We start from the raw sequence: 27,519 nt of genomic DNA on the forward strand, positions 1-27,519 counted from the left end.
TACCCCTAAATTCATTAATCGAGGAAAACAACAGAATGGCAAAGACTAGAGATCTCTTCAAGAAAATTAGAGATACCAAAGGAGCATTTCATGCAAAGATGGGCTTGATAAAGGACAGAAATGGTATGGACCTAACAGAAGCAGAAGATATTAAGAAGAGGTGGCAAGAATACACAGAAGAACTGTACAAAAAAGATCTTCACGACCCAGATAATCACGATGGTGTGATCACTCACCTAGAGCCAGACATCCTGGAATGTGAAGTCAAGTGGGCCTTAGAAAGCATCACTACGAACAAAGCTAGTGGAAGTGATGGAATTCCAGTTGAGCTATTCCAAATCCTGAAAGATGATGCTGTGAAAGTGCGGCACTCAATATGCCAGCAAATTTGGAAAACTCAGCAGTGGCCACAGGACTGGAAAAGGTCAGTTTTCATTCCAATCCCCAAGAAAGGCAATGCCAAAGAATGCTCAAACTACTGCACAATTGCACTCATCTCACACGCTAGTAAAGTAATGCTCAAAATTCTCCAAGCCAGGCTTCAGCAATATGTGAACCATGAACTTCCTGATGTTCAAGCTGGTTTTAGAAAAGGCAGAGGAACCAGAGATCAAATTGCCAACATCCGCTGGATCATCGAAAAAGCAAGAGAGTTCCAGAAAAACATCTATTTCTGCTTTATTGCCAAAGCCTTTTGACTGTGTGGATCACAATAAACTGTGGAAAATTCTTCAAGAGATGGGAATACCAGACCACCTGACCTGCCTCTTGAGAAACCTATATGCAGGTCAGGAAGCAATAGTTAGAACTGGACATGGAACAATAGTCTGGTTCCAAATAGGAAAAGGAGTACGTCAAGGCTGTATACTGTCACCCTGTTTATTTAACTTCTATGCAGAGTACATCATGAGAAATGCTGGGCTGGAAGAAACACAAGCTGGAATCAAGATTGCCAGGAGAAATATCAATAACCTTAGATATGCAGATGACACCACCCTTATGGCAGAAAGTGAAGAGGAACTAAAAAGCCTCTTGATGAAAGTGAAAGTAGAGAGTGAAAAAGTTGGCTTAAAGCTCAACATTCAGAAAACGAAGATCATGGCATCTGGTCCCATCACTTCATGGGAAACAGATGGGGAAACAGTGGAAAGAAACAGTGTCAGACTTTATTTTTCTGGGCTCCAAAATCACTGCAGATGGTGACTGCAGCCATGAAATTAAAAGATGCTTATTCCTTGGAAGGAAAGTTATGACCAACCTAGATAGCATATTGAAAAGCAGAGACATTACTTTGCCAACAAAGGTTCGTCTAGTCAAGGCTATGGTTTTTCCTGTGGTCATGTATGGATGTGAGAGTTGGACTGCGAAGAAGGCTAAGTGCTGAAGAATTGATGCCTTTGACCTGTTGTGTTGGAGAAGACTCTTGAGAGTCCCTTGGACTGCAAGGAGATCCAACCAGTCCATTCTGAAGGAGATCAGCCCTGGGATTTCTTTGGAAGGAATGATGCTAAAGCTGAAGCTCCAGTACTTTGGCCACCTCATACAAAGAGTTGACTCATTGGAAAAGACTCTGATGCTGGGAGGGATTGGGGGCAGGAGAAGAAGGGGACGACAGAGGATGAGATGGCTGGATGGCATCAGTGACTCGATGGACGTGAGTTTGAGTGAACTCTGGGAGTTGGTGATTGACAGGGAGGCCTGGCGTGCTGCGATTCATGGGGTCGCAAAGAGTCAGATACGACTGAGCGACTGATCTGATCTGAAATTCATTAACTGTCCCCTTCCTGCTATCTTCAAGATCACAAGCGCTGCCAAGTCCCTGTGCCCTAGGAAAACGAAGCATCCTTCCCTGAATTTTCAGTGAACATCAGTTTACTGTCAGATTCTGCTCCCCACCCCCACGCTTTGTCAGATGCCACTCTCTCACCGGGGGCTAAGTCTCCTGGTTAATGCCATGCTTGACTCACCAGTCCTTTGAGGGCTTTGCTCCCCGTCCTGCCTCAGCTCCCTGGTCCAGAGTTTCCACATACACAGAGACCTACGTGTTTCATCTTCCTCCCTTCTCGAGACGGGTCTCTGGGCTGGTCCCTCCTGTGGTTCTGTGACACTCTTTACGATACCTTGCTCACCAACATCAGGTTCCCCTCTCCCATTAGAGACCCAAGGATCTTAGAATATTTGTCCCTCCATCACGGTCCAAGCTCCGACGCCCTGGTTGGAGAAAGCTAAAGGAGGGAGGTGGAACAGAAGATCAGATCTCAGCTTCCAAGGAGGAGCTCTGGTAAAGGAGAGAGAAGAGTGATCTTGGCTGGACGGTTGCAGCCTATGACCCATTTGCTCTCCAACTCAACCACGAGGAGGCTCTACCCTAAACCACATCTACTGATATCGCTCTTGATGAAGTCATCAGTGACCTTCCAACTGTCCAATCTGATGGCCTTTTTAAAGTCTTCATCTTATTAAATTTCTCTATAGTATCTGACAATGCTGACTACTCTTCTGGCACACCTCTGTTTTAAATTTCCACGAAACGCTCAGTCAGTTCAGTTCAGTTCAGTTGCTCAGTTGTGTCCAACTCTTTGCGACTCCATCAATCGCAGCACGCCAGGCCTCCCTGTCCATCACCAACTCCTGGAGTTCACTCAAACTCAGGTCCATCGAGTCGGTGATGCCATCCAGCCATCTCATTCTCTGTCGTCCCCTTCTCCTCCTGCCCCCAATTCCTCCCAGCATCAGAGTCTTTTCCAATGAGTCAACTCTTCGCATAAGATGGCCAAAGTACTGGAGTTTCAGCTTTAGCCAAATCTATATTCTGGCCCTAATTTCTTTTCATTTCCAGGCTGCGATCCCCATTGGCTTCCCAGGTGGCGCTAGTGGTAAAGAACACGCCTGCTAAGGCAGTAGAGGCAAGAGACAGCCGGTTTGATCCCTGGGTCGGGAAGATCCCCTGGAGGAGGGCATGGCAACCCACTCCAGTATTCTTGCCTGGAGAATCCCATGGACAGAGGAGGCTGGTGGACTGCAGGGTTGCAAAGCATCAGACATGACTGAAGTGACTTCGTGCGCGTGCACACACACACTCTCCACTGCCCTCAATCAAATTCTTTACATGCACTTCTAAGCCTGCCTCTCCTCCAGGGCTCCCTGAGCAGGTGGATGGCAATGCCACCCACTCGGTCATACAATACTGGAACCCGGGAATTGTTCTCGACCTTTCTCATCCTCTGGAGGGCATGAGGGCCTCAGATATCACGTGGCGGGTCTCCTGGAACAGTTGAATTCTACCATCTCCTCTCTAGCCTCACCCTTACTGTTTTAATTTAGGTCACATAATTCCTCACGTGCAATATCACAATAATCTTATAGTTGGCTTCTTCTGGATCTCCTTTCAAGTTAATCTTTCATGCCTGTGCTAATTTCCCCCAAATCCAACTAAATGAAAAAAAATCTAATCATGTCATTTTTTTCTTTTTTCCCCCCAAAAAAAACCTAGCCCCCTTTTCCCTGATCAACAAGGTGAGAATTCAGATTCCTGAGTATAGAACACAGTGCTTTCCTGCTCTTCCTTTCCCAGCCTCGTCCACCACACTCCCCCAAGCTCTCTGCACCCCATCTTATTCCATCCACGCTCAGTGAGAACACTTCACTTTGTAATAGACACGGCATGCTTTTCGTGGCTATTACGCTTTTCTTCACGCCTCCCTTTCTCTCAGAAACAGCTTCCTACTTGCCATTCTCATTCTCTTATATCATTCAGGATTCTGCTCAAACACCATCTCGTTAGAGAAGACTCCAAGACCGCGCTTTGTAAAACGGCACCCCTTTCACTCTCTGCTCCCTTTACTAACCCACTTTTTTTTTTAATACCAGCAAGCATTGCTGCCTAATACACACTTATTTATCCTTCGGTATATTGTTTGTCTCTCCGCTGCCAAGAGAGCAGGCACTTTGTCTGGCTCACTGCTGTGTCTACATGGCCCACAGCTGTGCTTGGCTCAGTAAACATTTCCTGAATAAATGAAGCGTGCTGTATTTCCAGTCCACCTTTAAGTCACAGTTTAGAGGACACTTTATGGTGAGGATTTCCCCGAGGCAGAGTTAGTTACTGCTTGTGTGGTCCCCTCCAGGTACTCGATGTATGTTCTTTACTATGACATTTATCAGTAATTATATATTTCATGTTTGACTTTCCGACTAGGTACTTAAGGGCATACTTGTAGGTGTTATAAAGCCTGGAACGCAATAGAACCCTGGGTGATACACTGCTCAATAAACATTCGCTGAATGAGTGAAGGGATCCCCACTTCCACAATTCTGAGAGTGACGCACATCTAGTTTCAGTTTAACAAGGAGAAACTCGACCCTGCAGGGTGCCTCTGTCCTTTCTCTCCTGTACTAGAACAAGGCCCTTATGTAGAGGGGGTATTAGTCCTGTGAGGCCAAACTGAAGGCAACACTACAGAAAATGAGGCTGTAGATACGGCCTTGAAGCCATGGGAGAGGGAAAAAGAATCAAGAAATCCACTGCCATCTCTACAGGCTGTGTATTTGGTTATTTAATGCCTGCATCTCTGGTGCAATCCTGGCTAGAATGTATGCTGGTGAAGAGCAAAGTCCTTGTCTGTCTGGCTTATTTATAGATTTTTAGCACTTGGAACTGTACCTGGCACAAAGCGGGAAGTCAAGAGATATGTTTAATGTTAAATAAATGAATCTCAGCAGCATTCACGATGACAAGACTTCCTTAGTTGCCTTGACTTATGTTTCGAGATGATAGTTCATGGAAAACAGTTTGCAGTATACAAAATTTCACTGATACCTATTTTTCCAGGTATACCTACATGCTGTTTTTTTTTTTTTAAATTAAAAAGCAACAAGTGTCTGCTAAACACAATGAAAGGTGGAACACAAAGAGAATAAAAGAGAATAATTATATAAATTAAGACTCACATAGTGAAACTAGCCCATTTGCGAGAAAGAAAACCACAGGGAAATAGTTCATAATTTGTCTAAAATCAATAGTTGAATAAAAATGTTTTTAGTGAATTGGAAAAAATGAGTCCAATCTAATTTGAGGAAAGCTTCATTATACTAACTGAGTTAAAACATGGTAGCTACAAACATTTACTAAATTAAAAAGTAAGGCAATATGAGCCTGATGAGTTTCTTAATTCACTTGGGTACGCTCAAGGCTTTCTCTTACTTGGTCTTCATCTGCCATTGTGCCTGTCTCCTTGTTTATGCATATGTGCTGCTACAATTAAAAACTTATATTCTTAAAAGAAGTCTTGATATCTCCTTAAAAGTGTATTTAATGGCCTACAGAAAGGGGGTGATCAGGGGAAAAAAGCAGGAGCGTATTTGGTTGGAACAAAAATAGAGATCAGGGAAGGCAGATGATGGGAATGCCCAAGACAGCCAGCCACTGTTTGGGCTGGGGTGCTTGAGAGGCTAATCCATCACCTTCAACAAACACGAAGACCTCTGAGGAAGCGATTAGATTACAATGTAAGAATCAGGCTAGTCTTATCCATGGGGAATTATAAAGCCAGGATAAGAAACACATGGTCCCAGGCCTTGTGTATTTATAATCTAAATGGAGGAGAAGAGAAACCGTCAGGACAGCAGGACAGTCAAAGACTTGCCCAAAGAGAATTTAACAGGTTTCTACTGCTAGGATCTTTGGAATGAAGAGAAATTTAAGTTTTAAGCAAAATACACAAAGCATTAGGATTTGTGTCTTTAAGTTCCTCTTATCGTGTTCCTGCTCAGTCATGTCTCTTTGTGACTCTTTGGACTGTAGCCTGCCAGGCTCTTCTGTCCATGGCATTTTCCAGGCAAGGGTACTGGAGGGGGTTGCCCTTTCCTCCTCCAGGGGATCTTCCTGATCCGGAGATTGAACCCGCATCTCCTGTGTCTCCTGCATTGACAGGCGGGTTCTTTATCCACTGAGCAACTGGGGAAGCCCCCTTCTTAAATAGCTTCTATTCTAAGAGGGCCAAAGCCAACTTCCAAGGTCACTGATGCTAAGAAGCAAAAAAAAAAAAAAAAAAACCAACAATGGCGACAAAGCACATCCTTGTAGGTCTCAGTTCACATTTCGTTTCTCTGAAAAACTACCCACACATCCAGGACCACAGTGAGCTCAGTGCTCCCTCCTCTTTGAACTTGGGGCCTTTCCACTCAGATACACCGGCTGCTTTAAACAGTCAGCTGGGGTTTCCCGTCTAAGCTCCCACCCAGGAGATATGGCACCTCCCGTAGGACATTCATTCTGTACTTATGTGCCAAACATCTGTGCTAATACAGGAGCGGTCCCCAGCACTGCAGGGATGGTGACGTCCCTACAGGCACCTGGATGTGAGGGAGGTCTGGGGCTGAGCTGCATCATCCTGTTGAGCAGCTGCCTGGTGACGAGGAAGGGGGTCCTTGCTTCGGCATCTCTCCAAATGCATCAGCCCCAGAGCTGCTAATGCTCCAGACAGAGGACAGGCCTTTGCTCAAGGATACGCTAGGAGCTTCACTGCTCCAGCAGAGGCTCCAAAACATACTTCTTGAATGTAATTACATCAACAGAGCACATGAGAAGATCTAAGAATAACGTACAAGTCAGACAGAGAGGGCCTGGCAGACTAGATGGAGCCAGTTGTATCATTTTTCCCATTCTGCAGGCATCCTAACAACTGCGCGTTGACCAGGCATCAGTGTATGAAGGGACTGTCACCAGAAGGGCAGGTTTAGGTCCCCAAGAATGACATTAGTCAAGGAGCGAGTATGTGTGCACCAGGTCACTTCAGTCATGTCCGACTCTTTGTGACCCTGTGGACTGTAGCCCACCAGGCTCCTCTGTCCCTGGGATTTTCCAGGCAAGAGTACTGGAGTGGGTTGCCATGCCCTCTCCAGAGGATCTTCCCAACCCAGGGACTGAACCTGCATCTCTTACGTCTCCTGCACTGACAGGCAGGTTCTTGACCACTAGCGCCACCTGGAAAGCCCCATTAGTTAGGGAGACAGAAGGCAAAGGCAGGAGACAAAATCGAGAGACCGGTCTCTGGCAAGTCCCTCTCTGGACATAGGAAGTAAAGTCAGAAACCCAGGAGAACTGACGGCCGTCCAGTAAGGGAGCACGCCTGCCACCTTACAGAGAGACAGTTACCACCACACATCACAATTTAGTTGACTGACACAACCTCAAATTACACCGAAGCAACTAACCCGTCAATTCTCTAGGTGGATTTTCAAGTAGAAAACTATGTAAGAAAAAAGTGAGATGTGGGAGGTATATTAGGCAGTTAAGAAAAACAGGTGCATGAAGGTAAGGTACCCACAGAAAGAACACGAAGCTGTGACAACACGGAAAGAGTTAATCACATCAGCGTAGTCACTGGAAAGAATCATTTATTCTCGATGAGATAAATTTATTTAGTCACTTATTTACTCTATGAGATGAATTCACAAAACAGATAATGAGAGCACTGTTTTGCAAAGGAGATAAGGGAGGACAGGAACAAGGGTGAAAGGACAGCCATTTGTGGGTGACAAGATACTTCTATTCTTGGAAAACGCAGAGAAAAGCTAGAATGCAGTGGGTTGCCAACGTAGAATTTCCTTGATCTTAATTTCTGATTAAGATGAAGGACTTCTTCTTGTTGTTGTTTTTTACTTCATTTTGTTGCTGTTCTTGTTATTGTAAGAAGTAAGTCTGTTGTGATATAACTGCGGCTTAGAAGTAATGTTCACGACACAAATATGACACAATCACAAAGTCAGAGACTACAGAGAGACTTAGAGGATGGGGAGGAAAAACGTTCCATTTGATTCTGTAGATCTGTGATATTGGTGAGCTCTGGACTTCCTGTGCTCTAAAATAGGATTAAGTATAAAAACCCTGTAGCCTTCACCTGAAGTCTCGAAGAATTTAAAATATCTGTAGAAGGCAGGAAGAGCAGCTGAGCTGAGCAGGGCTGAGCCGAAGGGCGTTATGGGGATGAGTCAGGTATACTCAAAGGCAGTCACAAGCAGATAAAGTTTCAGGTTCCTGTTGTGCCGAGAAGGATTTAAACAAACTTTTCAGCTGAGTCTGCCATTGTTACAGAAGAAAGGCTTTAAGGATGTTCTTACATTGATTATTCTAGTCAGGGTGCAGTCACCACCTTCTGCATTCAGATTTGTACTCTGCTGACACTTTTAAGTAAGAGATACACAACTGGTTTAGGGCTTCCCCAGTGACCCAGTGGTAAAGAATCTGCCTGCGACGCAGGAGACGTGGGTTCTATCCCTCAGTCGGGAAGACCCCTTGGAGGAGGGTATGGCAACTCACTCCAGTATTCTTGTTGGGAAAATCCCATGGACAGAGGAGCTTAGTGGGCTGAGGTTCACGGGGTCGCAAGGGGTCGCACATGACTGAAGCAACTGAGCTCGCACACAACTTGTTTAGAGAAAACATTTTCCATTACACTGCACAGCAAAATACACCTAACAGAAATGATGGCTTATGAACAATGAAACCGGTAATTCAGGATGTGACATGGGCTCAGAGAAGGGAGTGAGAAGTCGAATGGAATTTGTTTACAGGACGCAACTCTTTTAGGTGCTGTGAGAATTTCTTTTTGGTTAAGGAGATGCCAAATTGATTGACTTTGGTGCCATTACCATGGTAAGCTCAGGGCCTCTCTGTGAATGTCCTTGAAATCTCTCTAAGAAATCAAACAGAGTAGTAGAATTTCTTGTAATAATTTAAACTCAAGAAAGACTTTTATCTTTTATTATTGACACAAATGCAGATGAAGCACAAAGAAGAAACCAATAAATTTATAGATGCTTCTCATAAGGATATGTTTTAGGGCAGGAATGGTCTGAAAGGAGGCCAGTGCGTTAAAGAACGGATAGGCTTTCAGGGACACTATAGAATACAGCACCTAGCAGGGAGGAGAATGAAAGGGAAAGGGTCAGGGTGAAATTTAAATAAATTAGAAGAGTGAAGAAATAGGGAGAATGCTGAAGAGTAGGAAAATGGAGGAGTTTAAAGACTGTACTTGTGTATAGGACGTGCTGGGATGGTGAAACGCGACCAGAAGCAGGACTTAGATGATCCAGGAAATAGAAGGATAGAAGCAGAAGAGAAATGACGGGAAGCTTTAATTCTCAAATACTGGAAAGTAAAGAACAAATTTTTCTAAAACTACTGTACTTGATTGTTGGATAAAATCGTTTCTAATAACAATAGGAAGCTCCTGCTTTTGCACAGTATTGGAGGACTACACAGAGGACCAGACAAGCTGAAGCCAGGCAAAGTGATCGTAATAATCAATGGAAAAACGAAACTGTGGTTTTCCATAATCTTTGAATTTTTTTGTCATAACACTAAAAATTCTCTGAAGCCAGGCAAAGTGATCATAATAATCAAGGAAAAAAACCGAAACTGTGGTTGTTCCATAATCTTTGAATTTTTTTTGTTATAACACTAAAAATCCTCTGAAGCCAGGCAAAGTGATCATAATAATCAATGAAAAAAAAACGAAACTGTGGTTGTTCCATAATCTTTGAATTTTTTTTGTTATAACAATAAAAATCCTCTGAAGCCAGGCAAAGTGATCATAATAATCAATGAAAAAAAAAACGAAACTGTGGTTGTTCCATAATCTTTGAATTTTTTTTGTTATAACACTGAAAATCAATAGGGTAGGGGAATAAAAAAAAGAGTAAGACATTATACTTAGTGCACTGCATCTCAAAACATTAAAACACTGACAATTAAGATACTTTATTTCTTTGTAAAAAACTTGCTAAGAGTAGTTTGTAAGTCTGAACAGCGCTTTCTTCCTTGTCATCTAACTTAGGATACAGTTCAAGCAAATCTTTTTTGTGTCTTGGCGAACTTGACACACTCCAAGTGTGGAGCAGCTTCCAACATTTTATCCTTCACTCTTCCAATGTCATGAAATATCTCTGAGGGTTCATTTGATGTGGAGTGTTTCTCTGCCAGTATCACTTCCTCTGGGATATTTTCATCTTTTCGTCACAGTGCTTTCCAATTGCACTTCCAGCATTTTATGTCTTTGCTTCACTTTCATCTCCGTTGGCCGGATCTCTCTTCTGACCATCCGTTTTTATAAATACAGATAGTGCTACTGAGTATGAACTGAATAATAGATATGCAGTGCTCAGTCAGTAACAGATTTTTTTTTTTTAAAAAAGTGATATGATTGGAAATGGACCATGATGTGCATCTGTTATTTGCATCGATATTTGTACTTAATGCAGTTATTAATAGTTAATAGATTATGGTAACTGAAATTCTGAACCTTATTTTGGGGGTTTGGTGTTATTTAACTAAATTATGGTAACCGAAATTTGTGTGTATTCAAACCATGCAAAGTGAGGCCACCATGCATTCAATGAGTTGTGACTACATGTCAGGTACTATTTTAACAGTCCTGGAAAGATTATTTTACTTAATTCTGATCACAACCCAATGAGACTGTACTAGTATGATCTTCACGTTACAGGCAGTATGACTGTAGATTTTCATCTGGCCATGAAATAGAATTAATTCTCCACACATCTGGGAGAATACAAATTTCTCACAGATGTGTTAAATCCAAAGCTTTTCTTCATAAATGCTGACACTACCACTAAAGAATTTTGAAATGACAAATAACACATCCATTTGAAACACAGAATCAATGTCAGAGCCTCACAGTAGCAGGGAAGACAGGTAGACTCTTTGAAAAGATGATGTAGGTCTTAGATAGCAGTGGGCTTACCATTTAATAAAGGAGGGTGTCAGTGAACTAAGATTTACTCTTGGGTTTCTGAAGGAGTTCCTAAGTCCTTAACCTTCCTCTCCACCTATTTCCACGATCAACCTGTGATTAGGAACAAAAAGAATCCCTGCAGTGAGCAAAAGGCTTTTTTGTTCTAGGAGACTATGAGTTCCATGAGGGACAACAGTCATATGTAGCGATCTTTAGAGTCTAGACTAGCGCCGAGTACCCATTAAGTGCTCAAAAAATCTTTGCAGAATTAAGGAATGAATATTTACAGTTAATTTCTTACCCCAAGAGAAGCAAGAATAACTCATATTTGAAGTAAGACATGGAATTAGGCTCTAATTTTAGGGGGAAATAATTAAATCAATAAAAAATTAATTGGGGATTTTCTAAAATTTAAGTTTTGTTGCCTGTGTTGATTTTGTATGCTTGATATTATTTCTGAAGAAAAGCAAAACCAAATAATGCTGAGGGATTAATACTTCAAAAGAGAAGTGCTATAAAAATCTAAACTACAATGGTTATGGAAAACTATACTTTTTATTATAAAACTCAACCCACACTTCATGTAGTTCCACAAATAGCTTTCCCACATCTGTTTAACTATTTGTATCTGTGGCCTTAAATTAACAATGTCTTATTTTAAATTTAATTAATTTTCTTCTAGAAAGTAAGCAGGAAAGGTATGGTTCCATTTAGACTCTAAATTTCTTTGAAGGCCATTTATTTAAAATAAAAAGTTCACTTTGCTCTTTTAAAATGTCTGAAACTAGCTAAAAACAAAAGAATCTCTAAGCCACTATTGATTTTAGAAGGTTATTAGAAGATTTCAATTTATCGTCTCTTACACAAGTCTCATTTTTAAAGATCATCGCTATAAACAGTTTACAATGAAGTATATGTTTATTTGCTCCAATTTTAAACAAGTAACTTCTGTAATACTTTAGAAATTAAGAAATCATGTAAAACAACTGAATTTTGTCAAGGGTTGTACCGTGAGATTATTCAAAACATGAATAAACTAGCTGGTACATGATGTCTCAATTGGTAGAACATATTTAAATACTTGGGTGAAATACGTATAGTTCAAGGGGACATTATGATAGAGATAATAAGGGTGGAAATACTAGAACCAATTCTCAAAGAATATTTAGGCATCATATATCAGTTAAATCAGTGTTAATATGGAGTCACTGATTAAATTATCTTTCAAAGGTTTTTCATTAAGTAGAACTATTTTTCTTTAAAGAAGGACTACAGTTTAAGAACTATGATGAAACAAAAACATTAAAAAAATAAATAAAATCAGCTTGTAAAGCTTTTATAAAAAAATAAAAATAAAATAAAATTTTCAAGTATATATATAAAAAAAAATAGCCCTGATTTAAAGTGCTGATAACATAGAACATCTTAGGTTTTTTTTGACCTATCTCTGATGCCTAATGTTCACTTTGAATTTTCTTTTCAGTAACAGAGAAGATTTAATTTTGAAGTTCTGAATCACTACTAGAAAGCAATGTAGTTTCTCTGAAGGGGTGGGTATGTTTGGGGGGGTGTATTTCTGCCAGTAGACAGATTTATTGCTGGTGACTTGATGTCTGTCTGTGACAAGACAGAGCAGGCAGGCAGGAAGGTGGAGATGGGCGGGACTTACCACATGGCTGGTCAAAGAGAGGGTGAAGGGCAGTGGGCCTGGGAAGAACACGCAGGTCAGGAAGGGGCAGGCAGAGACGGTGGGCTGGGCGAGATGCAATTCTGCAGGCTGAGGACAAAGCATCTCTGCGTGGGGGAGACTGAAGCCAGGGAGACACAGAAGACAAAAATTATAAGAGCCACACGTAGAGACTAAACCAGATGACAGAGGGAGAGTCAGAGTGATATGCAGACCAGGGCGACCATGCAGAGCAGTGACCCAGACAGATGAGAGAGGAGAGGAGAAAAAGAGGACAAGAGGGACGTCAACGCTTAACACATGGTCAAAGGATGGAGATTTCCGTCTTAGGCATCACTGGTCCCAACTTTTCCAACAACTAGGGGACACAGCACTGAGACCCATGAAACACAGTTGCGGAAACTGTAAAAATACCCTCTCTCACAGATTAGCTCAAAACTTACACGATTTTCAAGTACAGATTTAAATTCATATTATTTGGTTATTTAGCCACAAGTATTCCAAAATAATTACTTAAAATCTTTTTATCTTTTCAGGGAAAAGTTAGCTCAGTAAAAGGAGAGTTGTCACCTTTACTGCCAGATTCTTTGATGAATTTTTCACAAATTGGTTCAGAAAGCTGTAAAAAAAAACATGGTGGCTATTTTTAATTTTTTTTTTCTTAAGTGAGATTACAAATTGGAAATAGAACTGCCTTATGACCCAGCAATCCCAATGCTGGGCATAAACACCGAGGAAACCAGAATTGAAAGAGACATGTGTACCCTAATGTTAATCGCAGCACTGTTTATAATAGCCAGGACATGGAAGCAACCTAGATGTCCATCAGCAGAAGAATGGATAAGAAAGCTGTGGTACATATACACAATGGAGTATACTCAGCCATTAAAAAGAATACATTTGAATCAGTTCTAATGAGGTGGATGAAACTGGAGCCTATTATACAGCGTGAAGTAAGCCAGAAAGAAAAATACCAATACAGTATACTAATGCATATATATGGAATTTAGAAAGATGGTAACGATAACCCTGTATGCGAGACAGCAAAAGAGACACAGATGTATAGAACAGTCTTTTGGACTCTGTGGGAGAGGGAGAGGGTGGGATGATTTGGGAGAATGGCATTGAAACATGTATAATATCATATAAGAAACGAATCACCAGTCCAGGTTCGATGCAGGATACAGGATGCTTGGGGCTGGTGCACTGGGATGACCCAGAGGGATGGTATAGGGAGGGAGGTGGGAGGGGGTTCAGGATGGGGAACACGTGTACACCCGTGGCAGATTCATGTTGATATATGGCAAAACCAATACAATATTGTAAAGTAATTAGCCTCCAATTAAAATAAATAAATTTAAATTAAAAAAAATAAAAAAAATAAAGTGAGATTTCTGGAGTGAGACTATTTATATTCACTGTGATTACTTGAAAACTGAAAAAGCCAAAATCACAGGATAATACTGGCCCTGATTAAGCGTGCACATATGTATTTATACATTTATTTAGATTATTTTAAATGATTCACTAATCAGTTATTTTCCCAAAGCTCCAGATTTCAGCTAATTACAATGAATGATTCACTGAAAAAACAAAAATTTCTAGGGTCAACTTTTAGAACACTCATCCCTAATATTAACTAATAATTATAAGGTAGCATAGAACAATGAATAAGGAAACCAACCTATGAATAACAGCTATAAGGCAAATTCCACAGTAAAGAACAAAAACTGCCTGAAAAGTGCTATTTAGTAAATGAAAACATCACTTAAAGAATTAGAATGTATATCCTTTGAATGGAAGGAAGCAGAGTGCTAGAATTCTTGAGCAGTACAAGTAGCCAAAAGTGGAACAGTACCATAGGTGCTAGTATACCTTGAATTTTAAAGGCAGTTTACAAGACAAAGTATAGACTTTTCAAAAGCCTACTTAATTTGAGCTATGTCTAAAAACATATTAGACAACTCAGTGCATCTACACATTCGGAATGATGCCACATTCTAGAAGCAATTACGGTTGACTTTTCATTGTTATCTTTAGAAGGAAGTGATTAGTCACTAACAAGGGAAAGACAGGACTCCTTAGTGTCATTTCCTCAACATGTATTTTCGGCAATAAAGTGAAGTGAATATTTATCAAATATTCAGTAATTTTAGTCAGTGTAAATAGTCTGGATCATCTAAGCAAAGAAAAATTGGGGTTTCATTAGCAGGTTTTCTATAATTCAAATTCACCTAGACATTGCTTATTTTCCACATCCTGTTCCAGTAGGGAAATGGGGTTTGACAGGTAATATGTTATTTAATGGTCCCCTTCTACATCTAGACTAAGACAGGATCATCTAAATACAGTAAGTCTTCAAGTTTAATTCTAATTTCTTAAGACATCCACTATGGTTCTTTCTCCCTCACCCTTTACTTCTTCTTTTTTTACCATTTATACTGTTACCTTTTTAAATTTTGAGGTACCTACGTTTATATCTACTGTTCTAAGTAAGCTGAAATAATAAATAAAGGCTATCTCAAGCCACGACAAGGGTGAGAACAAATGAGATGGGTACAAGTTTGTGGAGGGAATATATGGACAAGAATCAGACATCTAGACCGTACAGCTTTAATGAATCTGGGTTCAGGTATTTCCTTAATGGCAGGTGGTAAAAGCTTTCCATTCTGTGTGCCTGGCACAAGAGCTCACAGGCACATGGAAATACTGATCCTCTCACCCTTCAGGGGTGACGTCAGTCAGGAGCATGATCACTGTGTGCCATACAACCCCCGGAGTGCCATACAGATGTTACACCTTTCTGTATGCATTGCTTAAGGGAGAGTGGGATGACTTTAATAACTTTCTGATAACTGTGCTTTTTGGTTACCATAAAGCTTAGAGGACTGGTAAAGGGACCTGAGGAGAAGGTCGGGTTTTCAAGAACTCAGAACAAGAGACTGCTGTGAGGGTATACAAGCAACGATTTCAATGATTTCATTAGCTAAGTAGATACCCCAAAGTGTAGGAAAAGGATTTCTACAGTTTTTAAATAGACAGGAAAATATGCACTGTCTTTATCAGTGAGGAATGGCAGAAGATCAGGACTGGAAGGAATGTCCTCGAAGTGTCATCTTCTCAAAGAGGCCGTCCCTGGCCGCCTTCCTAACGATTCAGACCTTCCCCTCCACGCACACACCCCGCAGGTCTTTTCCTCTTGTCTTCTATTCCTCCTATCAATGGCCACCATTTAACATATACATGTGTGCTCAGTCACTCAGCTGTGTTCAACTCTTCGCGACCCCATGGACTGCAGCCCGGCAGTGTCCTCTGTCCGTGGGATTCTCCACGCAAAAATACTGGAGTGGGTTGTCATTCCCTTCTTCAGGAGATCTTTCCGCCCCAGGGATGGAACCTGTGTCTCCTGCACTGGCAGGCAGATTCTTCGCCATTCCGGCACCTGGGCAGCCCATCTAATATATATACTCTCTTTATTTACCCTTTCATTACTGTTTGTCTTCCCTACTAGAATATAAGCTCCATGGCAGGACTATTATCTGCTGTAACTCACTGCTATGTCCCTGGCACCTGGAGCAACGTTTGATCCATGGTGAATTCTTGATGAATGAATGTGTGGGGACAGAAAGCAGGTACCCAAAGAGGCAGGAGGGGAGCACACTCAGAGGGAGCTGAAAGTATGCAGGCTTGGGCAGCAGTACTTTCTTACGCTGAGGTCCAGTTAGAACCGCCTGGCAAAGAGTGGCCTGTCAGTCATGGGCCAGCTGAAGCAAGCTGTGCCTAGACCTGTAAGAAGTCAGGAGATATCGTGCTCTGAAACCTTGTTTGCTTTCAAATATTTCCGCTTTCTTCCTTTCACCTGGAAGAATGTCTCCTCATGCATAGTCAAAAATTATATTAGCTATTTTTGGCAAGCAACACACCATATAAGATCATTTCTAATTTCATCTTTTACTGTTACCCTAGTTTCTTTTAGCTTTGTTTCCTGATTTCCGTGTTCTACTGAATATTTGTCTTTTTGACTATTAGTCTTCCTTTTGCTTGCTTCATGATATTTTCTATCTTTCTGTGACTATGGTTTCGTGACCCTTATCAGTATCACAGAGAACACAGAAAAACATGAATAACTAAGTTATTTGTTGTTTAAAAATAAGAATGGAGACAGGGGAATGGAAGGGAAAATATTCCTGCAAATGCTTTTTCCATTCCTACAGGAATAAAATAATCAATTGTTTTAAATAAATGACAACCTTGAATTCTGAAGTGACTAATGAAAATATATAGCTATATTACCTTTTCAAAGTACCTTCTTCTTGAAGAACTTAAACTATCCTTGCAGATATTAAAAAATTGTCATTGTAACATTTCATAATATTTGATAATCAAGGCAGATATTTGCTGTTGTCATTTTATAAAAAACGTAAACAACCAAAATGTGGGCTATACAATAAAATATATCCTATAGACTATTTGTTTCTTTGAATAACAATGTTTCCAATGGGCTCATTTTTACTAGTAAGAAATACTATTAATATAAAAACGTGGGGGAACCAGTCACTTGGCATGTATTCAAGATCCCTCAAATATCCACCATTCACTATATGTTATAATAACTGAAAAGTTAGACTTCACTTTAAGTATAAGATATACTACTGCCAATTCTTAAGTGTAGAGTTGTCAAGCACATTTGCTTTCCAAAGGAAAATAAAAACAATATGAATGTACTGAAAATAATTATCAGTGATATTTTAAGTACAATTAAAAAATTGTACTGTACCTGTTTTTAAAATATATATGCATAGGTAAACAACATTCATAAAATGGAGCTATTATGAGCATTAAGTCTATTTTTTGGGTAAAGGGAAACATATTTAGTAATAAAGGAAAAAATACAATATTAGATGAGTATGTATTTTTATAGGTAATTTCATTGCTTTGACCATGAAACTTCTAGCCAAAAGATGGAAAGCATATTGCTATAAAACTTCATAAGTTAGAAATCTGGGGGGAAAAAAGGCTTCACTGAATTGAATGGATAGTCTGGACATACATCATTAACTTGTGGTTGGTATACATTGAAAACTTCAAATAATCTTACCATTTTAAAGGATGGTAACAGGCTTATTAATCAGAGAATTTCAAGTGTTTCAAAGGTGCTTAAACAATATTTGCCATTTCTACTTGAATTTCCTGTCATCACCTCCACTATCATTACCTCAATTAAGTAGGTCGTAAGTGAAAGGAGAGTGAAAAAGTTGGCCTAAAGCTCAACATTCAGAAAACGAAGATCATGGCATTCGGTCTGATCACTTCATGGCAAATAGATGGGGAAACAGTGGAAACAGTGTCAGACTTTATTTTTTGGGCTCCAAGATCACTGCAGATGGTGACTGCAGCCATGAAATTAAAAGATGCTTACTCCTTGAAGGAAAGTTATGACCAACCTAGACAGCATATTGAAAAGCAGAGACATTACTTTGCCAACAAAGGTCTGTCTAGTCAAGGCTATGGTTTTTCCCGTGGTCATGTATGGATGTGAGAGTTGGACTGTGAAGAAAGCTGAGCACCGAAGAATTGATGCTTTTGACCTGTGGTGTGGACTCTTGAGAGTCTCTTGGACTGCAAGGGATCCAACCAGTCCATTCTAAAGGAGATCAGTCCTGGGTGTTCATTGGAAGGACTGATGCTAAAGCTGAAACTCCAATACTTTGGCCACTGTATGCGGAGAGTTGACTCATTGGAAAAGACTCTGATGCTGGGAGGGATTGGGGGCAGGAGGAGAAGGGGACGACAGAGGATGAGATGGCTGGATGGCATCACCGACTCAATGGACATGAGTTTGAGTGAACTCCGGGAGTTGGTGATGGACACGGAGGCCTGGCATGCTGCGATTCATGGGGTTGCAGAGTCGGACACGACTGAGCAACTGAACTGAACTGACTGAAGACAATTTCATCATTTCTTGCCCGTAACTGATTTCTCCCTCAAGCTCCCTGATACTTCTGGTAATGACATTTTCATTATTCAAGTTACTTTTCATTGGAGTTTATCATTGTCTTCCCCCTCCCCACAGCTTCCATGTCCGACCTGTTTATCATCAAGGAGTGCAGATTCTTCCTGAGTCACTGCTCTCTTATCCCCTCTGTTCCCACTGCCACTACTTCAGGTCACACCATCAGCCACGTACACTGGCTTTACTGTCACATCCTGCCGAGTCTATTGCTGCTGGCTTCTTGAGCCTATCTTTTATTCACTTACTAAATTAATATTCTTTAAAATTCCACTTTTATCATGTCATAATAATGTTGATCATGTCATAAAAATGTTCAACATGTTTTAAGGATTCTTTGAGTAAAACTGATGATCTTGACAGAAAATCCGTTCAATTTTTCTAAGCAGGTACCGAAAATGCTGGGTGTATTGGCCCTAACTCTTCTCTCATTTGATGCAACCTAATGTTGATGCCTGGTCTTCCCAGATGGGGAAACAGTGGAAACAGTGGCTGACTATTTTTTGGGGCTCCAAAATCACTGCAGATGGTGACTGCTGCCATGAAATTAAAAGACGCTTACTCCTTGGAAGGAAAGTTATGACCAACCTAGACAGAATATTAAAAAGCAAAGACATTACTTTGCCAAGAAAGGTCCATCTAGTCAAGGCTATGGTTTTTTCAGTAGTCACGTATGGATGTGAGAGTTGGACTACAAAGAAAGCTGAGCGCCGAAAAATTGATGCTTTTGAACTGTGGTGTTGGAGAAGACTCTTGAGAGTCCCTTGGACTGCAAGGAGATACAACCAGTTCATCCTAAGGGAGATCAGTCCTGAGTGTTCATTGGAAGGACTGATGTTGAAGCTGAAACTCCAATACTTTGGCCACCTTATGTGAAGAACTGACTCATTTGAAAAGACCCTGATGCTAGGAAAGATTGAGGGCAGGAGGAGAAGGGGACGACAGAGGATGAGATGGTTGGATGGCATCACCAACTCAATGGACATGAGTTCGGGTAAACTCTGGGAGTTGGTGATGGACAGGGAGGCCTGGTGTGCGGTCCATGGGGTCGCTAAGAGTTGGACATGACTGAGCGACTGAACTGAACTGAACTTCCCAGATGGCTCAGTGGTAAGGAATCCGCCTGCCAATGCAGGAGATGTGAGTTCAGTTCCTGGGTAGGGAAGATCCCTGGAGGAAGAAATGGCAACCCCTCCAGTATTCTTGTCTGGAGAATCCCATGGACAGAGGAGCCTGGTGGACTGCAGTCCATGAGGTCACAAAGTGTCAGACACATCTGAACACACATACAGTGTTGATGCCAGGTTCAAAAGCAGCAGAGGGCCTGGAAATAGTTTTTTTAAAAAACCCTTTTTGGGGTGGGGGCGAAAGATAGTCACCATACTATCTGCTATGTCCTGGGGACAATAGCAGGATATTATACTATCTGCATAGCTGGAGACAGTGCTATGTCCCCAGCTTCCAGAGCAGTACCTGGAACATAAGTGCTCAATGAATCTGAGTACTAAATGGATACAGGTGCTTCCAACTATCTGAGAGTAGGGTAACTCCCGTGAAATCTTTCATAAGTCCAAATGTTGTAAAGTGAAGAAGCAACTACCTTAGGACACATTTTGCTAATGGGTGCCCCAAAATAATTCAAGATAAGGCACAGATGCTCACAGGCACAGTTCACAGCTATGGCAACGTGATGCTGGGGTTTGGAGTGTAGTTCCCAGGGAAGGACCTCGGTGGTCCCACTCTTGAAGCTCAGGACTTGCTGCCTCTATGATGGCTCCCTGAAAACAAATGCTGTATGCTATTTTTTGCTTTCGCCTTTCTTCCCGAAAGCAAAAATCCTCTTTAGGTTTCTTTGTGTTATTGAAAACAGGTACTAACACAGGTCTTTTGTAAAAGTGAAGAGGCATAAAGGAAGCTTTCAAAAAGTGGGCAATAACTGTAAATGCGGAGTGCATGTGAAATCGCCTTCTGATTTAAGTCACATTTGTTGGAATAAAAACCACAAGAAATAGAAGGTTACGGAAAGCAGCAAGCTCTGTTCTAAGAAAAATTTGATCAGAGAAGAGCTGAATAGTATAAGCTTAAGTATAAGCTCAGACAAGAGCTGACGACTTAGTATAAGATCCAATGAGCGTGATAAAGAGGAAATCTATCTCTGGTAAATTGTACAGCAAAGTCTAATGAGGTAGTGGAGGAGCAGGGGTTGGAATGAATTGTCTTCACAGAGCTTTAGAGTGCCTTTTTTGAAAGAGTTACTCTTAAACCCTAATGTATCAGAGAAGCAAAGCTTGAGGCTCAAAAAAAGTTGGGTTTTCTTTTCACTTAGGCTTGAACGACCAGCAGAGTTTAAGTTAAGCCTGTTGTGCTACCTACTTCTGTGGAACAAAGCACCCCCCAAATTCACAGCTTATGATGATAACACATTTATCAGTCTCAGCGTGTGCTGGGCCTGGATCTGAGGGTGCCTTAGGTGGACGACTGGCTCTGGGTTTCTCACAAGGCCACAGTGAGAGTGCTGGCTGAGGCTGGTGTCATCTCAAGGCTCGGATCCTCTTCCAGGGTTACTCACGTGGCTGTTGGCAGACTTTAGATTCATGCTGGCTCTCGGCCAGAGACACGGATTCCATGCCATGTGGGCCTCTGCATGAGTGCTCACAACGTGGCAGCTGGCTTCCATCAGGGGGAGCAGGCAAGAGGATGAGAAAGGGCCTGAGGTTTGCCAACAGTCATGGGTCTTACCACGTTCCCCATTATCCATAAGCAGCAGGCTGCAGAGAATGGTGGGATGACATTCTGAACAGTCAACTCAGTTACAGGCCCTGTCCTGTTTCTGATATTGTATCTAGGAAGGAGGAGTAGAACTGGGGCTGGCTTCTCTTCTCTCCTCATTACCCTTGGTGTCTACTAGCAAAGCTATTGCTTCCCATTCCCACGACTGTAGGCTCTGTTGGTCTAAAGGTTGCACCGGAGGAATGCTTCCATAAGGTATCACAACAAGGACTCCACTGAACTGCAAGTGAAACTGCCATCTTATACCACTGGATGAACAAGCAATGGAGAGTGCTACTATAGTGGGTAGGGTGACTAATCCTGATTACTAAGGAAAAACTGAGTTGCTGCTACACAGCAGCAGTAAATATGAGTATGTCTGTGATGAAGGAAATCCTCTAGGACACCTGTTATTATTGAATACTGTGATTCATGTCAACAGAAAAATACAGTAATGTAATTCCTGCAGAACTGCTAATGGCTCACACCCTTCAGGAATGAAGCTACACGGCATCCCATCGGGCAAGGAATCATGACCAGTTGAGGTGCTTGCTGAAAGCAAAAAGAATATGGAATGAAGCAGTTATACATACCTGCTATACGACCAGTTGCAAAAAATGAAGAATGTAATGGTTATAAGCATTTCCTCCCTATTTTGATATGAATATATATAGGAAATATTTTTTGTTTTCTTCTCTCTTATTCCTTATTAAGAAGAGATAAGAAAGCCTTCCTCAGCCATCAATGCAAAAAAATAGAGGAAAACAACAGAATGGGAAAGACTAGAGATCTCTTCAAGAAAATTAGAGATACCAAGGGAACATTTCATGCAAAGATGGGCTCGATAAAGGACAGAAATAGAAATAGTATAGACCTAAACAGAAGCAGAAGATATTAAGAAGAGGTGGCAAGAATACACAGAACTGTACAAAAAAGATCTTCACGACCAAGATAATCACTATGGTATGGTCACTCACCTAGAGCCAGACAACCTGGAATGTGAAGTCAAGTGGGCCTTAGAAAGCATCACTATGAACAAAGCTAGTGGAGGGGATGGAATTCCAGTTGAGCTATTCCAAATCCTGAAAGATGATGCTGTGAAAGTGTGGCACTCAATATGCCACCAAATTTGGAAAACTCAGCAGTGGCCACAGGACTGGAAAAGGTCAGTTTTCATTCCAATCCCCAAGAAAGGCAATGCCAAAGAATGCTCTAACTACCACACAATTGCACTCATCTCACACGCTAGTAAAGTAATGCTCAAAATTCTCCAAGCCAGACTTCAGCAATATGTGAACCGTGAACTTCCAGATGTTTAAGCTGGTATTAGAAAAGGCAGAGGAACCAATCAAATTGCCAACATCTGCTGGATCATGGAAAAAGCAAGAGAGTTCCAGAAAAACATCTATTTCTGCTTTATTGACTATGCCAAAGCCTTTGACTGTGTGGATCACAATAAACTGTGGAAAATTCTTCAAGAGATGGGAATACCAGACCACCTGACCTGCCTCTTGAGAAACCTATATGCAGGTCAGGAAGCAACAGTTAGAACTGGACATGGAACAACAGACTGGTTCCAAATAGGAAAAGGAGTACGTCAAGGCTGTATATTGTCACCCTGTTTATTTAACTTCTATGCAGAGTACATCATGAGAAATGCTAGGCTGGAAGAAACACAAGCTGGAATCAAGATTGCCAGGAGAAATATCAATAACCTTAGATATGCAGATGACACCACCCTTATGGCAGAAAGTGAAGAGGAACTAAAAAGCCTCTTGATGAAAGTGAAAGTAGAGAGTGAAAAAGTTGGCTTAAAGCTCAACATTCAGAAAACGAAGATCATGGCATCTGGCCCCATCACTTCATGGCAAATAGATGGGGAAACAGTGGAAACAGTGTCAGACTTTATTTTTTTGGGCTCCAAGATCACTGCAGATGGTGACTGCAGCCATGAAATTAAAAGATGCTTACTCCTTGGAAGGAAAGTTATGACCAACCTAGACAGCATATTGAAAAGCAGAGACATTACTTTGCCAACAAAGGTCTGTCTAGTCAAGGCTATGGTTTTTCCTGTGGTCATGTATGGATGTGAGAGTTGGGACTGTGAAGAAAGCTGAGGACCGAAGAATTGATGCTTTTGAACTGTGGTGTTGGAGAAGACTCTTGAGAGTCCCTTGGACTGCAAGGAAATCCAACCAGTCCATTCTAAAGGCGATCAACCCAGGGTGTTCTTTGGAAGGAATGATGCTAAAGCTGAAACTCCAGTACTTTGGCCACCTCATGCAAAGAGTTGACTCACTGGAAAAGACTCTGATGCTGGGAGGGATTGGGGGCAGGAGGAGAAGGGGACAACAGAGGATGAGATGGCTGGATGGCATCACTGACTCGATGGACGTGAGTTTGAGTGAATTCTGGGAGTTGGTGATGGACAGGGAGGCTGGCATGCTGCAATTCATGGGGTTGCAAAGAGTCCGATATGACAGAGTGACTGAACTGAACTGATTCCTTATCATCTCATGTAAGGCGTGTCAATAGTAATTAGCTTTATCTCTCAGTATTAAATTACAGGATATCAAAGATGAGAAGAATGAACATCATTCAAGGACAAAAAAAAGGGCATTGCATCCTCTTTTAGTGTGTATTCAGTTGTACATAGCACAGTTATATCATATAAGTGGAAGCAAGACTACTTTAACGTCTTCGTTTGGAGAGTGTCTGGATTCAGGAGATGTATGTGAGTGCCAAGCAGACAAGGGGTGAGCTGTGGAGGTTCTGCAGTGAGGCACTCTGGCTTGGTTGAACTACGATTCCCAGAATTCCTTTTCAAACTGTACGTCTCTGTTTCAGTTCAGTCTCTGTTTAGGCTGGTACAAAAGGGAGACTTCTGTCAGAAATTTGGGGGGTTAAAGTGAAGCAGCAGCCATTTCAAGCTCATACACAGTTTATCTGCCGGTTTACTTGGTAGTACAAGGCAGTGGTTAGTGTCATGACAAAGGGCACTGGCTTCTTCAGGAACCCACACCACCAAGGACAGAAGCCACAGGAACTGGCACAGATTGAAGTCCATCCTAGTGGGCTCCAGCTGATGGTTATGGGTTCCAGCTCATTCTTGCTCGTCACCCCTTTATATAACATCTTCCCTTAACAACTGTCTGCTCTGTAGACTCAGCTCTAGCATCACAATTGAAGTTGACATTCTTCTAGATACTGCTCAATCAGATCTGATCCAGTCCTAGGTCAAACCTCTGTAACAAATCCCTTACTGTCTACAGTCTATCCTCATTATTTGTGGATTCCCTATTTCTGAATTCACCTACTTATTAAAATTTATTTGTAATCAATCCTCATGGTGTTTTGTTATTTGTGGATGTGCACATGTGGAACGTGGTTAAAAAAAAAAAAAATTTGAGCTGCTCAACAGGCTTATCCTTAACTAAGGTCCAACAAGGTCATGCTTTGAATTCTTGATCCAGTTTTGTACTGTAAACAATTATCCTTTTTGCAGACTATTTAGTGCCCTGTTTTTCACATTGCTATGTTTTTGTTGATGATTCTGTTCTCTGAAATGGTGCCCAAGTATCATGCTGAAGTGTTAAGACAGTGATGTATCTTATGGAGAAAGTAAGTCCTATTCGGGCATGAGTTAGTGCTGTGGACTGTGAGTTCAATGTTAGTGAGTCAACTATATATTAAACAAGGCATCTTTAAACAGAAACACTCATAAAACAAAGTTATATACATTGACCGGTTGATGAAAATGTGACCAGAAGCTTCCAAACCTAATCCTTCATTTTCTTTAGGAGTAATTATTCAGTATTCACTGATTCAGTGTTCTTAGAGACTTCACAAAACATAACCACTGATAATAAAGAGAATATATTGTAATTAACGCACACGTGCACACACACACACACACACACACACCCACCCACCCACCCTGTAGCATATATATCTCCTACTAGTCTGTTTCTCTGACTGAACCCTGAATGATAGACCTGGAAAGTTTAGTTATAATAACAGTGAAACTCAGTTCAAGCTTAGGTATTAATGATGGTAAAATTTAGTTATCGTAAGAGTTCTTTACCTAGTAGCTGAACTGTTCTCCAAATTATTTCCTTCAAATACATAAACATGTATGCAAATTTAAGTACTTTGCGATTAGCTATCTCCTATGGTTGTTAAATGGAGCGGTTCATGTGCAAGAGCAGACGACGGCGGCAGAGGATTGGATGGTTAGACAGCATCACTGACTCAATGGACATCATTTGGAGCTAACTTGGGAGACAGTGAAGGACGGGGAAGCCTGGTTTGCTGCAGTTCATGGGGTTGCAAAGAGTCGGACATGACTTAGCAACTGAACAACAACACGTTCAAAACTTCTGCTCATTCTCTGGCACCTATGACCAGGAAACCCATTTCTGTTCTGTATCATAATCAGACACTACTGCTCACTTTGTGTTTATCATGAAAACTGTGAAAGCCCAAACCAGGAAAAATGTCACTCTTTCTTCTGACCTAGAGATGAGGGACTAAAGTACAGATCTTTCAGGCTGGAAGTCAACACCAACATTAAACTGTCTGGAGCCCACTTGCTTCCTCAGGTGCTCAGCCCGCCACATCTGTTCTTTCAGTGGACAGGCTGGTCTTGCCTGTTCATAGTTCCCCATGAAACGGCCATCTTCTGATTCATCCAGCCCTTCCTCCTTCATTGGTGTTTTCTTTTGTCCAGAGTATCAGCCTGCACGTCTTCCTATAATCCAAGTCCCATCTAACACGACAGGTCCAACCAAAAGCTCTTACATGAAAAATGTCTGTAGACTCTAGGCCATAGCAATCTCTCTTCCCTGAACTCACGGTCTTGGCTTCCTACTGGATCACTGAGTTGGTAATTAATCAGAGATAAATACTCTTGAGATCCTGTATGGCTATCAAGTCCTTATTTTAATTATACAACCTGTCTCCCTAAGCTTCAACGAAACTGTCTATATTACTCTCGAGTTGTTTGCATCTATTCTTCTTCACTGAGTTTGTTGGTAAGCATCTTCAACCACTTAATGCATTTTTGGTAGTGGGTCCACCCCATGCCATATGTTACCACTAATTCATTCAGATTCAAGGCAAAACAACATGCTTAATTCACAAAATAGAATACCACATTTCATTAGTATATTTTTTCACCTTAAAAGCATTCTATACTCTCTCATCAAAGACATACCTGCTGAGACTCGGGGACAGTCAGGCAGCATGGACTCCACTGATGTGTCTAATGGTTCTGAGCTAGAGACCCAATTACAACAGTTCTGCAATGAAATAGAGACAATGTTCTGTTGAAACACAATTTAAGGCAAGACCAACTTGTTAGGCTGTAGAGATTAATCTATCCAATACAATCAGCCATTATAATTATACTCTACCTCTATATACTATTAGAAATCCTCTTATGTAAACAGTCAGTAATTATTCATGAGTAAGATGACTGTGGAAAAAAGTTTCTACAGTTTAGCAAATTACCTGTCCTGATATTAAGAAGACATGTAACCTTCTGTGAACCATAATGCAATATACTTAAAAAAGAAGTCTAGTATTTTAATTAAAGGAAATTGAAAAGGGTGCCTAGTTTTAGTTTTTATATGAAAATAAACATTAATTTGAACATGTAAAAAACAGCATTATTTTAAAACTATATTCTTTGTCTCTGTACTAGAGGAAATAAATTTTGCAACTAATCCTCAAAATGGCCCATATAAATGTAAAATCTTTTAATTTTTACTGCAACTTGGTTCAGTGAAGGCTGTATCAAACAGATCAAAAGAAACACAATCTGGTGAACTGTAGCTCTCTGTCTGAGGACACAAAAGTTTCACTATTAAAGACAAGCCTCTAAGATGATGATTTACAACTTAAATGATATAGAAATAATCTATATTCCTTCTATACATTTTAAGTGTATATTTGAAGTCTGGGGGCTTCCCAGGCGGTACAGTGGTAAAGATTCCGCCTGCCAGTGCAGGAGACATGGGTTCAATCCCTGGGTTGGGAAGATTCCTGGAGAACGGAATGGCAATCCACTCCAGTATCTTTGCCTGGAAACTTCCACGAAAAGAGGAGCCTGGCGGTTTATAATCCATGGGGTTGCAAAGAGTCGGATATGAGTAAGCATGCATACACACAACAATATTTGAAGTATGGCTTAAAAAATGTGATTAACCTTATATGGCTTTAAAAAAATTTCCAACACACACACACACACACACACACACACACACACACACACACAGTGAATTTCCAGGCAGATT

The 27,519-nt window shown here is 41.1% G+C and overlaps 1 protein-coding gene across 6 annotated transcripts in view; it reads right to left on the reverse strand.

The window, feature by feature from the left end:
* The window catches only part of ARB2A (ARB2 cotranscriptional regulator A), a 422,536-nt gene that overhangs the window by 113,657 nt on the left and 281,360 nt on the right, over nt 1–27,519 (reverse strand). For 5 of the 6 annotated variants that reach the window (XM_061424395.1, XM_061424392.1, XM_061424389.1 and 2 more), the window contains one exon: nt 26,439–26,523. In XM_061424395.1, the coding sequence (XP_061280379.1) occupies nt 26,439–26,523 (85 nt within the window). Of the gene's footprint in view, nt 1–23,838; nt 24,088–26,438; nt 26,524–27,519 lie in introns of those variants that run through there. The other variant, XM_061424393.1, reaches the window with a different exon arrangement.

The sequence above is a fragment of the Bos javanicus genome, chromosome 7, assembly GCF_032452875.1.
Source record: "Bos javanicus breed banteng chromosome 7, ARS-OSU_banteng_1.0, whole genome shotgun sequence".
Classification (NCBI taxonomy): domain Eukaryota; kingdom Metazoa; phylum Chordata; class Mammalia; order Artiodactyla; family Bovidae; genus Bos; species Bos javanicus.